Raw genomic sequence first — 15,185 nt, forward strand, 5'->3', positions numbered from 1 at the left:
TTGGGACTTGATTTGGAACTTGAATTGGGACTGGACTTGGGGCTGGACTTGGGACTAGACTTGGGACTGGACTTAGGACAAGTCCAGACTGACGATACTAACGACTCCCGGGTTGGCTTAATAATAATAATCCTAATAATAAATCCCTGATTTCAGAAGTGAATTTGCTTCAGAGTGATGAGAACAGAGTTTAAATGTTGTGAAGTGAAATACTACTTGAAGTATTCCACTCTAGACGAGACGTTTCTAAGCTGAAGAACTGCAGAGGGATCAGTAAAAGAGCTCACTGTCGGTATTGGGCGACAGGAAACCGACTAAACGCGGCTCAGACGGCGGCGTGACGAGACGCAGCTGAGAGAATCCAGCCCGGTCGTCCCGTCAGGCCTCGGTGGCGCTGAGCAGACCCAAAGTGAAGTCAAGAGGTCTATTTCTGTGGTTCCTTCTGGGACCGGGTCTGTCCCGTCAGCCTGTCAGGGTGCAGAGTGAGAGGAATGGACCTGGAATGCTGACTCACCCAGGTCCCGGGCTCCCCGGGGAGCGCCGGGAGGCCCCCGTTAACCCCCCCCCCCCTCCCAACGCCGGGCCCAGAGCAGATAATGATCCGTGACCCTGACCCCGACGCTCCCAAATCCCAGGTCACCCTGAGAGATTCCCGCTAGAGAGAGAGCGAGTGTGACACGGGAGGAATTTTAATGCGATCCAGAGATCAGCTGGCTCACCTCTCCCTCCTCGCCGCGTCCTTTTTTCTTCTTCTTCTGGTCCTCTCCGATCCGGCACACCAGACACACCGGGTTACAATTAACAGGAAACTGTAGCGAGGGAGGAGGAGGAGGAGGAGATGATGAGAAAGAGAGTCGGAGCTTTTCCAAAATAAAAACCTGAGAAAAATGTTAACAAGAACCATGAAGAGAAAGAGAGGCCCTGAAGGTAAAATAAAGACACGACATGGTCTGCGGTTTCCTGTTATCCCAACAGCTAATTAGTCCTCAACTTCCCAGATCAGAGAGGAATCCAGCAGGATAACAAACAGGCCTTTTAATGGAAAATCAAAAGGGCCATTAAAGGGATGACTCTTAAAACCAGACCGCTCTTAAACGTCTTCAGGTTCGTCTCACTCATTCACCCTCCGGACGAATAAATCATCTCGTGTTGCTGACAAATAAAACTAAACATGTCTTATAGTTAAATAGTTAAATGTGAGATACACAACAATGCGTAAAGTCTTCATGTCGTACAGTACGTTCCGATAAGGCTAGAACTTTAATTTAACGTCAGATAAATCCATTTTATTTGGTATCAAAACAAGATTTTCCATCCGTCAGTTTGATACTTGATGTAAAATAACATCCTGTTTGGACTCTTTTCAAAATAATTTTACTTATTCGTGGAGTCATTTTATTATAATTTAGAGAAAATTTGAACCCAAATGTTAACCTATTTGTCACGTAACTTCCATACTTACGACTCATGTGACTCACGGGACTGAGGATACTAACGACTCACGGGACTAACGATACTAACGACTCACGGGACTGACGATACTAACGACTCGCGGGACTGACGATACTAACGACTCGCGGGACTGACGATACTAACGATGCGCGGGAATGATACTAACGACTCACGTGACTAGCGACTCATGGGACTGACGATACTAACGACTCATGTGACTGACGATACTAACGACTCATGTGACTGACGACACTAACGACTCATGTGACTGACGACACTAACGACTCATGTGACTGACGATACTAACGACTCACGTGACTGACGATACTAACGATTCAAGTGACTAGCGACTCGTATGACTCGCGGGACTAATGATACTAACGACTCCCGGGACTGACGATACTAACGACTCACGGGACTGATGATACTAACGACTCACGGGACTGATGATACTAACGACTCACGGGACTGATGATACTAACGACTCACGGGACTGATGATACTAACGACTCACAGGACTGATGATACTAACGACTCACGTGACTTACAAACGTTGACTTATTTGTCACGTTACTTCTGCACTTCAGTAACGGCACTTCTGTAGTTACTTCAATCCAAACCTTCATCTTTTCCTGACTCCAAGTTGTTTCTTGTGAAGACGGAAGTTTATTTTGAAAAAACTGCATGTATGTAACGTACGGAAATTTAGACTTTGTAGGAAAACTGGAATAACTTTTCGTAAGATATCATTGGAACGGTTGTGTGAGGATACGTTGATACTGGAGGTGTGGATGTTTAACAAGCAGGAAGAGTCTATTAAAAAGCTCTTATCACGTTGCATTATGGGAAATGTAGGATCCAGTGTTTTCGGACTCTTCTGCTTCGATTTTGACCATTTTATTGGAATATTTTATGGAAGTTTCTGGCACTCCTTAGGAGCCAATTTACCGCCATGGTTTTCTCACCTGGTGGCGCCGAAGGTCACGAACGTTTCTCTCCAACCCTAGAAAACACAAAGCAACACCAGACGGTCACTTTAGGAACACTTAAATCCTGGAAACAAGCAGAAGAAGTCCCCGAACAGACGGCGGCCGTCATGTTTACAGCTGGCCCAGGAGTGTGTGTTCAGTGCTCGTGGGTTCAGGGCTTCAGAGACTCCGTTTGGTAAAGCAGAAGAAAGCTTTTTCCCAGCGCGGTCTGTCAGCTTCCCCCCCACACAGTCCATCATCCCGTCTAGTTCAAAGACCCCTCTAGCTGCAGGTCTTTGTCAAAAGCCCGGTTGGATATCTTTTATGTTCAAGATGTAGGATTTCTTAGGACGACTTTGATTATTTATTTATCCCACTTCTCTTGTGTGATAGCGCCGATATTTTACAGGAAAGTGCTCAACGTGCTGTGAAGTTCATTGAAGTCTCCTCTCACTTCCTCATCTCTTTGCTTTTCTGTTCTCGCAGCCCCCCACCACATCTTCCCCACCTTCCACACACCGATCCCCATCGACATGCGCCATCACGAAGGACGCTACCACTACGAGCCTCACGCGCTGCACGCCATGCACGGGTAAGTGGCCTTTTCTTCTTTACATGTTCTCTGAAGGGATTTCTACACGTCGGATTCTGAAGGATTTCTGATCTTCTTGATGCAGATGGTGATTTCCTATTCAGTTACTACTGCACCGCTTGTTTTTCTGTTTTAACTCCGGAGGGGTTTGAGTGTGTGTGTGTGTGTGTGTGTGTGTGTGTTAGCAGGCGCTGACGAGAGCGGAGCGCTCGCCAAGTTCAATACCAGAAGCAGATGATGCTGACTTCCAAAGTGAATAATCAACGCTGGTTCTTGTTTCCGATAGTTTGATTATGTGGGCGAGCTTTGCTGTTCTGGCTCCAAATGTCTGAGGATGAAACACTCCGATGATTTGAGGAGTCGGAAGTTTGGTTACTGGAATCCAAACTGGGAACAATCAGTGAGAAGATCTCCCGTCTTTCAAGAGCTGAGGAGCCGCTGAGCCGCTGAGCCGCTGAGCAAGGCATCAACGTCTGGCTGAGAATGTGTGAACATGAGAAAGAAATAAGAGTTGACGTATTGTAACCATAGTGTGAATAGAAGAAGTGGACGTAGTCACCGTGACGTCGCCTATTGGTTTGTGGACTGACGTTTTGAAGCCTCTTGGTTTTTGCCCGTCTCCATCGTGGTTTTTGGTCGTCACCGTGAAAACAGCGTGGTAGTGAAAGGTTGGAAACCACTGGTTTAATCTATAACAATCCATCATTAATGATTAACTGATGAGATGTTTTGTTTTTAAAATCTTATCCTGCAATGGAACTTGTAATTCCAGCTGTGAAATGAATGGTAAATAATTATAATATTTCCTCCTGAGATGTCGTAGAAGTAGAAGCATAATATACTAAATACTAAATGAAATGTACTTTGTTACGTTCCGCTTCTCTTACTGGATAATAAAAAGGTCAAAAACAGAAATAAATCTCTGCCAGTTGGCTCGTATCAATCTGCAGCTCGCTCCATTAGCGGCGATCGGCAGGGCCGGATCCATCACTGATGACATAATACAGCCAACCTGCGTCCAGCACCTCTTTATATTCATTAATGGCTTGTTGTGGAGCTAATCTGTGCGGTGCAGACCGTGTTGCCCCCGAGCTAGCGCCATAATTAAACTCCCAGAGTGTAGAGGTCACTGCATGTGCTGCAGCAGCGCTGGCGGTGAGTCCGACTGCAGGAACAGGTCCCATTTATTCAGCTCAGGGATATTCACACAGCACTGGACACAATTACACTTCACACATTCTGGACTTCTATCTGGAAGCATCTGGACGCGTTGTTGTTGTGTTTCTTGCAATGTTGAAGGCTGAGTTTATCTCAGGATGAGATGAATTCAACTTGAAGAGACTTATCTTGTTTAAAAGTGCATTCTTAATGTTGGAAACAAGTTGAGATAATGTCATCACGAGGCTCTTTGTGGCTGTGCTCAGACGATATCTTATTCTGTTTCGGTTGAAGTTGTCTTTTTGTTGGAGGATAATGCGTCTCAAAGTAAAGACTCATTAGGAAAGAGCATTGCTGTGCGTTCATGTGTCATGAGGGTTAGAACTCTTTAGATTGGTTTCACAAAACAAGGAAGTAGAGACGGTCCATTTGATTCAAAAAAGATCATTGTTGTTACGTTTGTTTTAATTACTGATTCTAGAATGTTGACTTTATGAATCAATATGGCAACAACTGGAGCGTAAACAACAACCAAAACCACGTCTTTCTGGGTCCAAACAAATACACCTAAACCAAGATGGACACGGACAAAAAGCGTCTTTCATTACATGTGTAAGTTGTGCAGCATCGAGTCCGGAGCAGCCCGTGAGTGGAGCTGAGTCGGTGGCACACTTTCAGCAGAACAACGAGGCTCCTTCTGGAGTTTAAAGTTACTTTATCACAAAAGGAAAACTGGTGCCGGGACAAAAAAAGTCAATAGAATTCTCCAAATAGTGCTCTTACATTTAGATTCACAGATTTGATGGTGATGCATACTTCGCGCCTGGCGGAAGCAGGGCTATTCATCACGCCGGCTGGGAGAGCGGAGGGCGGGGGGGGGAGGAGGGGAGGCTGTCCGCGGACTCGGCCACCTTGATTAATGTGATTTGATCTTGACAGTGGACCCCTAATTCATCAAGACCTTGATCTAGCTGTCGCTCCCCCCTGCCTGTGCCAAATTCACCTAATTACAGGAACATTGCGCAGCAAATTAAGTGCGGTGTCATTTGTCGCCTGGTGCGGCACTTTATTATCCAGTCGTGGCGGCGTGTCAGAGGTCCCCTCCTTGATTGTCTAACATGACATCCCGGCGCCGTCCCCTTTATCATTGTTTGCATATAGCGTAATGAGAGGGCTGGTTATTTTGTCAAGCCTGTCATAAGACTTTTTTTTCTTCCTCCACCGGATACAGAGGAGGCTTTTCTTCCCTCGCCAGCAAATGACAGCGAGGCGAGGAGGAGGAGGAGCGCGGACGGAGCGAGACTGGGAACCAGCAACATGTAAGAAGCTGAGATCAAACCGTCAGCCTGCAGCTCCTCACAGTGAAGTGAACAGTTCAGACACATCTTCTGTTAATGCTACAAAGCAGCCTGCCGAGTGGACGCTCAACACAGAGACACAACGTCTTCACGTTAGAGACAACTCTACGGCTGGCTGCAGGGTCCCATAAACCTGCTCCGAGGTCCCCCTTCGTCCTCTGAGACAGTTCTCAGCTGGACCGCAGAGGGCCAGCCCTACAAACGCAACAGTCTGTCACTGACGCATCTTGCTTTTTGTCCGTCTCCATCTTGGTTTTTGGCCGTCGCCATCTTGGTTTTTGGCTTTTTGGCCATCGCCATCTTGGTTTGTTCTCCGTTTGGCCGACTCCATCATGGTTTTTGGATGTCAATATCTTGGTTTTTGGCTTTTGGGCCATCGCCATCTTGTTTTTTGTTTTTTTAGCCATCACCATCTTGGGTTTTTTGGTTCTTGATTAATTGATCTTTTTTTTTTAATTTTGCAACTTCCTGCAGACGTCTTCTAACTGCTTATTTAATTTGAAGAAATAATAAAACCCCAGTTTGAGTTTGTAACTATTGAAAGCAGAGAAAAGCTGCAGATCATCACAGTGGAGAAGCTTTAAAATGATGAATGGTTCAGTAACACTTCTATCTGATGTGTGTTATAGTGTGTGTGTGTGTGTGTGTGTGTGTACGGCATTCCTCTACATGCATCTAAAGTGTGTTTGTACCTGAAGTGTTTTTTTTATCATGTGAGTGTGCGCCGGCGACACCAGAGATGAATTACAGTGTGACAGTGAGTCTCGTCTCCGGTGTCGGGCTCAGGGAGCGCTCTGATTTAGATAAATCACGCCGTCCGGCGAGCGGCTGAATAAACTCCCACTGTAGGTTTATGAGTCTGCTGCTGCTGCTGCTGCTGCGTGAAGCGGACGCCTCAAACTTAACAGGCAACAAAAACCCCCGAACGCCAAAACCCCCGAACGCCTTCCTCCTCATGCAGAGGGAGAAATGACCTACATACAAACAAACAGATCACGCTGCTGCAAATCATGGCCTCCTTAAGAAGTCATTTCATCATCTCATCCTGCACGTCGTTCCGTCCTCACAGCCGGACCGACACCTTTTTAGATGCATGTTTGACAAATGGTTATCAGAAAACTGAAATGGGTGCTTTTCTTAATGCTTTACAAAATATGTCAGCCTGGAATACAAATGCAGCGTTGATGCATGTGTTGATAATAAAGTACGAAGAGCAGAGAGAGTTGCATCTGCAGAATGACTTCAGCATGTCTATACTGTAGGTCTATAATGTTGAATCCAGCGCTACATGTCCACCAGGTGGACCAAAAACTGATATTGACGGCCAAAAGACCAAAAAACACAGATGGCGACGGACAAAAGGCCGAACTCCAGGCTTCAAGACCGTAGTCCATAAACGAATGGGTGACGTCACGGTGACTACGTCCACTTCTTAGTCTCACAAGTTTAAAGTGCCACACTTGATTATCTGCTGGTCCAGTAGATGGAGAACGTAACGGGTAACGCTCTCAGCTCGCAGTGTGAATGATTATTTTATGAAAAGTTGTGCTGCAGACTCTCGCTGGTTTCCTGACTGTATTAAATGAGTTAATGAACAAATATTTAACACTGAATTCCAGGTTAAAAGATGACTAAAAAGCTGTCACAGAAACAATTCCTATGTGTTAATCCCTCTGGTTGAGAGATTAATGTTATAAACAGTGTTTAAAGTGCCACACTTGATCATCTGCTGGTCCAGTAGACGGAGAACGTAACGCTCTCAGCTCGCAGTGTGAATGATTATTAATGTTATAAACAGTGTTTAAAGTGACGACAGCAGTCAGTCAGGATAGACTGAGTGTTTTAACGAGTCACACACCTCGTTAGAGTTATTAATATCATGTCAGCAGCTGCTCCGGTCGCTGCCATTACAAACTAAACTACACAGCAGAGAGTAAGGTAATGTCTGACGGGAGGTGTGAGAGGTGTCCACTTCCTCTACGGCAGTAAATAGGTGTTGCTGTTTCACTGAAGTGAGAATACGTTTACATATTAGCAGACCCAGACGGCCGGAGCCAGACTGAATATCACAGGACTCGCTCTGTAAAGGAGAGAAATGAGAGGATTGAGGCTGATTGTTGGAGCGGCAGTTCGTTATCACAGTAAACAAACTGGATTCAAAGACAGAGAGAGCTCACCTGCTGGCTGTTTCATGATGAGAGCATTAATATTTCACGCAGACTGTGGGGCTGATTATGTTATCAGATCTTCATCTTTCTGCACAAAGAGAAAGAAAACGCTCCGCTCGTGATGCAACGATCTGGCTGCGAGGTGATGAAGCCTTTGTTGGACGGGGGGATGATGGAGAAGAAGAAGTTGTATTTTTAATGAAGACCTGGAGATTTATGGCCTGAAACACCAGCTGACTCTGACACGATAATAAAGTTTGATTTTATGGATGTATTAGAATAGCCTGATTAAATATATACCAAAGACAGACAGAAAGAAGGTGTCAGCTCTACGCCCTTCTATCAGCCAGTGAGCTAACGCGACGGCCAGAAAAACAAGATGAAGATGGTCAAACGGCGAAAAAAACAAGATGGTGGCGGCCAAACTGCAAAAAAAACAAGATGACGATGGTCAAACGGCAAAAAAAACAAGATGGTGGCGTCCAAACAGCGAAAAAACTAAGATGGTGGCGTCCAAACGGCGAAAAAAACAAGATGGTGGCGGCCAAACTGGTGGAAAAAACAGGATGGCGACGGCGAAAAAGCCATAAACAAAGATGATAACGGCCAAAAGGTCGAAAACCAAGATGGCGACGGGCAAAAAGCCCAAAACAAAGATGGTTGCGTCCAAAAGGCCAAAAACTCAGATATTGCTCTGCAGCTATAAACAGCTCTTCGTTCTTCTATCAGCCGGTGAGCTAACGGGATAAACGACACCGACTAACGCCCCGTGGGTAGAAACAGAACCTGGAGAGGTGGGTTTCCCGCCATTCAAAGCTTCCTCAGATCAAAAGCTCGATAGAGGACTGGCGTTAGACGTGATGTCACCCTCCACGCCGTCTGTGGAGGATCAGGTTTGCCATCTTGTGTCTTAGTCACGTGTTTCCTTCCCTTCCTCTCGTCCAGCCCTGCAGGTTTGGCCGGCAGCCCCGTCATCTCCGATATCTCCCTGATCCGCCTCTCACCCGCCGCCATGGCGACCGGCGACTCTCCCTTCAGCCCGCCTCACCCGTACGTCAACCCCCACATGGAGCACTACCTGAGGTCCGTGCACGGCAGCCCCACCCTGTCCATGATCTCAGCCGCCAGAGGACTCAGCCCAGCCGACCGTAAGTCTTCTCTCTGATTGATTATTCATGCTGATCAATACTGATACAGGTCACACAGATTTCATGACGTTAGACTTGATCAAAGATCAAATTAGACTTGTAACTTGACTTGGACTTTAACAACACTGACTCGTGACTTCCCTTGGACTTTAATACTTCATACCTTCCCCCCAAGACCAAAGATTAAAAAGTAAGTTATTTTTTTACTGTGTTGTTAAAAACTGAATTACATTTGAAGAGCACATTATGACTTGTTTAGGACTCGAAACTCAAAGTTAAGGACTTGGGACTGGACTTGGGACTTTAATTGGGATTTGTCAGCCCTGAATTGGGACTTGACTTGGGACTGGACTTTGGAGTTGAATTGAGACTTGATTTGGGACTGGACTTGGGACTTGAATTAGGACTTGTCATCCATGAATTGGGACTTGAACTAGGACTTGTCAGCTTTGAATTGGGACTTTAATTAGGACTTGTCAGTCTTAAATTGGGACTTGAATTAGGACTTTTCAGTCTTGAATTGGGACTAGAATTGGGACTTGAACTAGGACTTTTCAGTCTTGAATTGGGACTAGAATTGGGACTAGAATTGGGACTTGAACTAGGACTTTTCAGTCTTGAATTGGGACTTGAATTAGGACTTGTCAGTCTTAAATTGGGACAAGAATTGGGACTTGTCAGCTTCGAATTGGGACTAGAATTGGGACTTGTCAGGTTTGAATTGGGACTAGAATTGGGACTTGTCAGCCTTGAATTGGGACAAGAATTGGGACTTGTCAGCTTCGAATTGGGACTAGAATTGGGACTTGTCAGCTTCGAATTGGGACTAGAATTGGGACTTGTCAGGTTTGAATTGGGACTAGAATTGGGACTTGTCAGCCTTGAATTGGGACAAGAATTGGGACTTGTCAGCTTCGAATTGGGACTAGAATTGGGACTTGTCAGCCTTGAATTGGGACTAGAATTGGGACTTGTCAGCTTTGAATTGGGACTTGAGTGCAAAGACTTGAGACTTATATATCTGTTTAAAATGTTACTGTATTATATACTTTTATTATATTTATTTTATTTATTATATATATTATATTATTATTATATTATATTTTATTGATTATTATTTAAATTAGAACTTATCGAGTTGATTTTTGAATCACCATTCAGCTGGAAACATATCTGATCTGATCCTCAGTTGAATCACCGTCTCCGTCATAAAATGTTTTATTTCTAATAATAATTATTGGATAAAGCTAAAGTACTATGAAAGTATTATTGGATGTGTTCAGGGAGCTGAATAAATACAAACGCTATAACATGACTAGTCGTTGCAGTGGAGGAAACCTTGACCTGAGCTCTCTGAGGTGCTTTGAGGATCCTTTAAAATGATCTGGAGGACGTGACGACGACTCTTTCCTCAGCGCTGAATTACAATAACAGATCGGAGCGCGGCGGCGGGACGGCGTATAAATCTTCTTTTACAGTCTGTCAGAGGTAATGTGGCGACGCTTTTAAAGTTAAATAAGCCGCCGCGCCGGAGATCTGGCCGTGATGAAGCCGGGCGGGAGGGAACAGAACGGAGGGGGGGGGGGGGGGGGGGGGGGTAATAACTGGGTGAAAGACGAGGACTCGGGTTTGGGAACGGAGGCTGGTATGTGGTCCTGGTGACCATGGACTTGAATTAGGACTTGAATTGGGACTGGACTTGGGACTTGACTTAGGATTGGACATGGGACTGGAATTAGGACTTGATTTGGGACTTGTCAGCATTGAATTAGGACTTGACTTGGGATTTGATTTAGGAGGGACTTGACTTGAGACTTCATTTGGGACTTGACTTGAGACTGGACTTGGGACTTGATTTGGGACTTGTCAGCCCTGACTTGGGACTGGACTTGAGACTTGAATTAGGACTTATCAGCCTTGAATTGGAACTTGATTTGGGACATATTTTTGGCCTTGAATTGGGACTTATCAGCCTTGAATTGGGTCTTGACTTGGGACTTGAATTGGAACTTGATTTGGGACGTGAATTGGAACTTGATTTGGGACTTGACTTGGAACTTGAATTGGGACTTGAATTGGGACCTGTCAGCCTTGAATTGGGACTTGACTTGGGACTTGAATTGGAACTTGATTTGGGACTTGAATTGGGACTTGTATTGGAACTTGAATCGGGACTGGAATTGGGACACGATTTGGGACCTGTCAGCCTTGAATTGGGACTTGACTTTGGACTTGATTTGGGACTGGACTTGGGACTGGAATTGGAACAGCAGAGGAAAGTTAGAACAAGAGGGGACGTTTGGTTTGCAGACCGGCGTCTTCAGGAGCAGAGGAAAGGTAGACAAGAGGGGGGCGTTTGATTTGCAGACCGGCGTCTTCACGAGCATAGGAAAGGGGGACTGATTCTGATGATTGTCCCTGACTCTTTTAAGGAAAGACGAACCTCACAGAGACTCCGTCGGCAGCGTCTCTGGTGAACAGATATTTCCTCCCTGAGGCCTCGAGGTGGGGGTGGGGTGGGAGCACCTCCACGGGCCGCTGCACATCAGTGACCCCGCCCCGCCGGCCCCTCGCTCCATTCAGGGATCTCCTCAGCGTGAGGCGGGACACGCCAGGAATTCAGCCCTCCAGTCATTAACCCCTTCCCTCCTCTGTCTCCTCCACAGTGGCCCATGAGCATCTGAAGGAGCGCGGGCTGTTCGGCCTGCCCCCCCCCCATCCCGGGGCGAGCCCCGCCGAGTACTACCACCTGATGGCGAGCCACCGGAGCCCCTACGGCGAGCTGCTCATGCAGGGGGCCGGGGCCACCGCCGGGGCCCACCTGTCCGACTACATCACCCCCATCGACGGTGAGTAACTCTGGGAACAAACTCTCAAAGATCACGGGGGCTTTTCAGCCTCTTTTAGCTCCTTGTTTTCGTTTTACAGCACACTTCCTGTCTGGTTTTCCAACACCTCCAGAAACATTCATCTCAGACTGCAACTAAAAATGACTTTAATTATTGTTTAATCAGCTGATTATTTCTCAGATTGAGCAATGAATCGTTTTGTCTATAGAAGTGTCCATTATGATTACGCACATTACAATACGACATCTTCTAATCGCTTATTTTGTCCGACCAGCCGTCTAAAACCAAAATCATATTCAGTTTCCTGTCGTAGAAAACTGAGAGAAGCAGAAAATCTGCAAATTTGAGAAGCTAAAAGAACATTTTTACAAAATGGTTGCAGAATAATTCTCTGTCAATTGACTAATCAATTACTGGACTTGGGACTGGACTTGGGACTTGAATTGGGACTTGTAAGTCTTGAATTGGGACTTTAGTGCAAAGACTTGAGACTTACTTGTGACTTGCAGAACAATGACTGGGTGCCACTGGACTTGGGACCTGACTTGGGACTGGTCATGAGACTGGACTCGGAACGTGGCTTGGGACTGGAATTGGGAAATTACTTTTAAATTGACTTGGGACTTGATATGGGACTAGACATGTGCCTTTACTTGAGACTGGGCTTGGGACTTGACTTGATATGGGACTGGACATGGGACTGGTCTTGGGCCTAGTCCTGGGACTGGACTTGAAATGGGACTTGTCAGCCTTGAATTGTGACTAGACTTGGGACAGTAATTGGGACTTGTCAGCCTTGAATTGGGACTTGAGACTGGACTTGAGACTTTACCTGGGACTGTAATTGGGACTTGTCAGCCTTGAATTGGGACTAGACTTGGGACTTGTCAGCCTTGAATTGGGACTAGACTTGGGACTTGTCAGCCTTGAATTGGAACTAGACTTGGGACTTTAATTGGGACTTGTCAGCCTTGAATTGGGACTTTAATTGGGACTTGTCAGCCTTGAATTGGGACTTTAATTGGGACTTGTCAACCTTGAATTGGGACTTTAATTGGGACTTGTCAGCCTTGAATTGGGACTTGAGTTCAAAGACTTGAGACTTACTTGTGACTTGCAGAACACTTTTTAAACAACAGTCTAATTCTAACACAGTTGATGCGTTTTAAACAGCTTCTTTCTCTTTTAGACAGTTTCATTATTTTGTGTTTGTTTACCAGATAAATCAGAGATGTCACAACATGAATAAAACGATAAAAAAATTAAATAAAACAAATATATAGAATTTTTTTTCGGACTGAAACCAAAATTATATTCAGTTTACTGTCGCAGAAAACTGAAAGAGAACATCAGCTTTTGTTTTTTTTAAAACGTGATTTGCTTTCAGTGACATTGTGCAGGTGTTGCAGGCCAGAGAAACTGCAAATACGGCTCTTTAAGTACCGTAATTCATCAAAAGACGACGTCCAAACTGTGTGTAGGCTTTCCTGCTACAACCACGGACACTTCTCTCAACACTACAGGAAACTGAAGATAACACTCGGCGTGCTTCGTTAAGCGTTTCGTTAGGAGGGAGGTTGAATGGCAGCTCGTGGCGAGGTGGCCACCGTGCTCCGTCTCTGGTTCAGCAGAATGAGATTCCTCTCAGGTGCGTCGGGGTCCAGGTGGATGATGAAACAAAGATCACAGGAGAGGCGTATGAATAAAAAAAAGCCTTGGATACATTTTTCATGTCCAACGACTTCAAACGGCCTTCAGGTAGCACCGCATTCCTCCCTGAGCCAGCACTTCTCCATAAACACCCAGGACTTATTGTGGCGCCGTGACATTTCCAGTGAACGCCGTCGACGGGCGCTTCTTTTAGTCTACTCGTTGTAATAAACGCCTGCTTTTGATCCGGCGCTCTCCGCTCTGCACCTTAAAAGGGGTCGCCATGTCTGATGATGAACGCCAGAGAGTCAACAGCTTAACGTCCTCTCTCTCTCTGCTCACTGTCACTTCCTGTTCATGGTTATATTTCTGGACGCCACGTATCGGTACCACATAGAAGGAAATGAAGGAAATGTCTGCACAAAGAAAAGATAGAAAACAAGGTCTGGACTGAAACTAAATAAAAGTTCAAACCCTGAAAGTCAGAGAGAGGAAGTCCGGCAGCGAGAGGAAGTCCTGAAGAGAGAGAGGAAGTCCGGCAGAGAGAGGAAGTCCGGCAGAGAGAGAGGAAGTCCGGCAGAGAGAGGAAGTCCGGCAGCGAGAGGAAGTCCTGAAGAGAGAGAGGAAGTCCGGCAGAGAGAGGAAGTCCGGCAGAGAGAGAGGAAGTCCGGCAGAGAGAGGAAGTCCGGCAGCGAGAGGAAGTCCTGAAGAGAGAGAGGAAGTCCGGCAGAGAGAGGAAGTCCGGCAGAGAGAGGAAGTCCGGCAGCGAGAGGAAGTCCGGCAGAGAGAGGAAGTCCGGCAGCGAGAGGAAGTCCGGCAGAGAGAGGAAGTCCGGCAGAGAGAGGAAGTCCTGCAGAGAGAGGAAGTCCGGCAGAAAGAGGAAGTCCTGCAGAGAGAGTCCGTCCGGCAGCGAGACGCCGTCCGGCAGCGACACGCCGTCCGGCAGCGACACGCCGTCCAGCAGCGTGAAGCCGTCCAGCAGCGAGACGCCGTCCAGCAGCGAGACGCCGTCCAGCAGTGACACGCCGTCCAGCCCCGGCGCACTAAAGCTGTCATAACTTTGTCTCCAGCCGTCCCCGACGCTGTGCAGACGCTGAGGCCAAAACAAACGCTTGGCTCCGTCTCTACCATGTCATCGTTCAGTTATTCACTGAGACTGTGAGAGGAAACATCGCTTCAGCTGCCAAGTGGACAAACGCTTTACTCCTCTACACCTCGAGAGGAGAGGAAGTGACCTCGAGAGGAGAGGAAGTGACCTCTAGAGGAGAGGAAGTGACCTCTGGTTTCCTTTCACTTCCTTTATGTCACTTCATCACTACAGGTTATAACAGTTTGACAGGTTATAACAGTTTGACGGGTTATAGGGCCGTAAATTGAAGTATTCAAAAACGAGAAAAAAATGATAATCATAATAATAATAATAATAATAAATAAAATAATAGATAATAAAATAAAATACAAAAACAATTAAATAAAGGTTGCAAATAAAGCTGTCATAATAATAATACAAATTAATTAAAAAAATATATAATAATAAATAAAATAATAATAAAATAAAATAATAATAATTAATAAAATAAATACAAAAACAAAGTGGATCAAATAATGCCGGCTGTAGTTCTTTTAACCCAAACCACCATCTTTTCCTAAACCTAACTAAGTAGTTTTATTTTGAAAAGACTTGAGCAGAACGCACGTATAACACGTTGTTAAAAGGGAAATTCGTGTCTATTTACACGTTGAATCTATGGCGTCGTTCTGAAGCGCTCCTGCTTCCTCCGTGTGCTGCTTTGGGAAAAGGTTTCCCAGTCGTGCACGGTATTTGTGCGTGCATGCACAGCA

At 45.8% G+C, this 15,185-nt stretch overlaps 1 protein-coding gene across 1 annotated transcript in view; it reads left to right on the forward strand.

Moving 5' to 3' along the window:
* LOC141762810 (zinc finger protein GLI2-like) overlaps positions 1-15,185 on the forward strand; it is a 60,851-nt gene that overhangs the window by 25,264 nt on the left and 20,402 nt on the right. Inside the window, exons 2-4 of the mRNA XM_074626887.1 lie at positions 2,907-3,012; positions 8,642-8,844; positions 11,511-11,693. Of these exons, the coding sequence (XP_074482988.1) occupies positions 2,907-3,012; positions 8,642-8,844; positions 11,511-11,693 (492 nt within the window). The remainder of the gene's footprint in view (positions 1-2,906; positions 3,013-8,641; positions 8,845-11,510; positions 11,694-15,185) is intronic.

Source organism: Sebastes fasciatus, chromosome 24 (assembly GCF_043250625.1).
Source record: "Sebastes fasciatus isolate fSebFas1 chromosome 24, fSebFas1.pri, whole genome shotgun sequence".
Lineage (NCBI taxonomy): Eukaryota > Metazoa > Chordata > Actinopteri > Perciformes > Sebastidae > Sebastes > Sebastes fasciatus.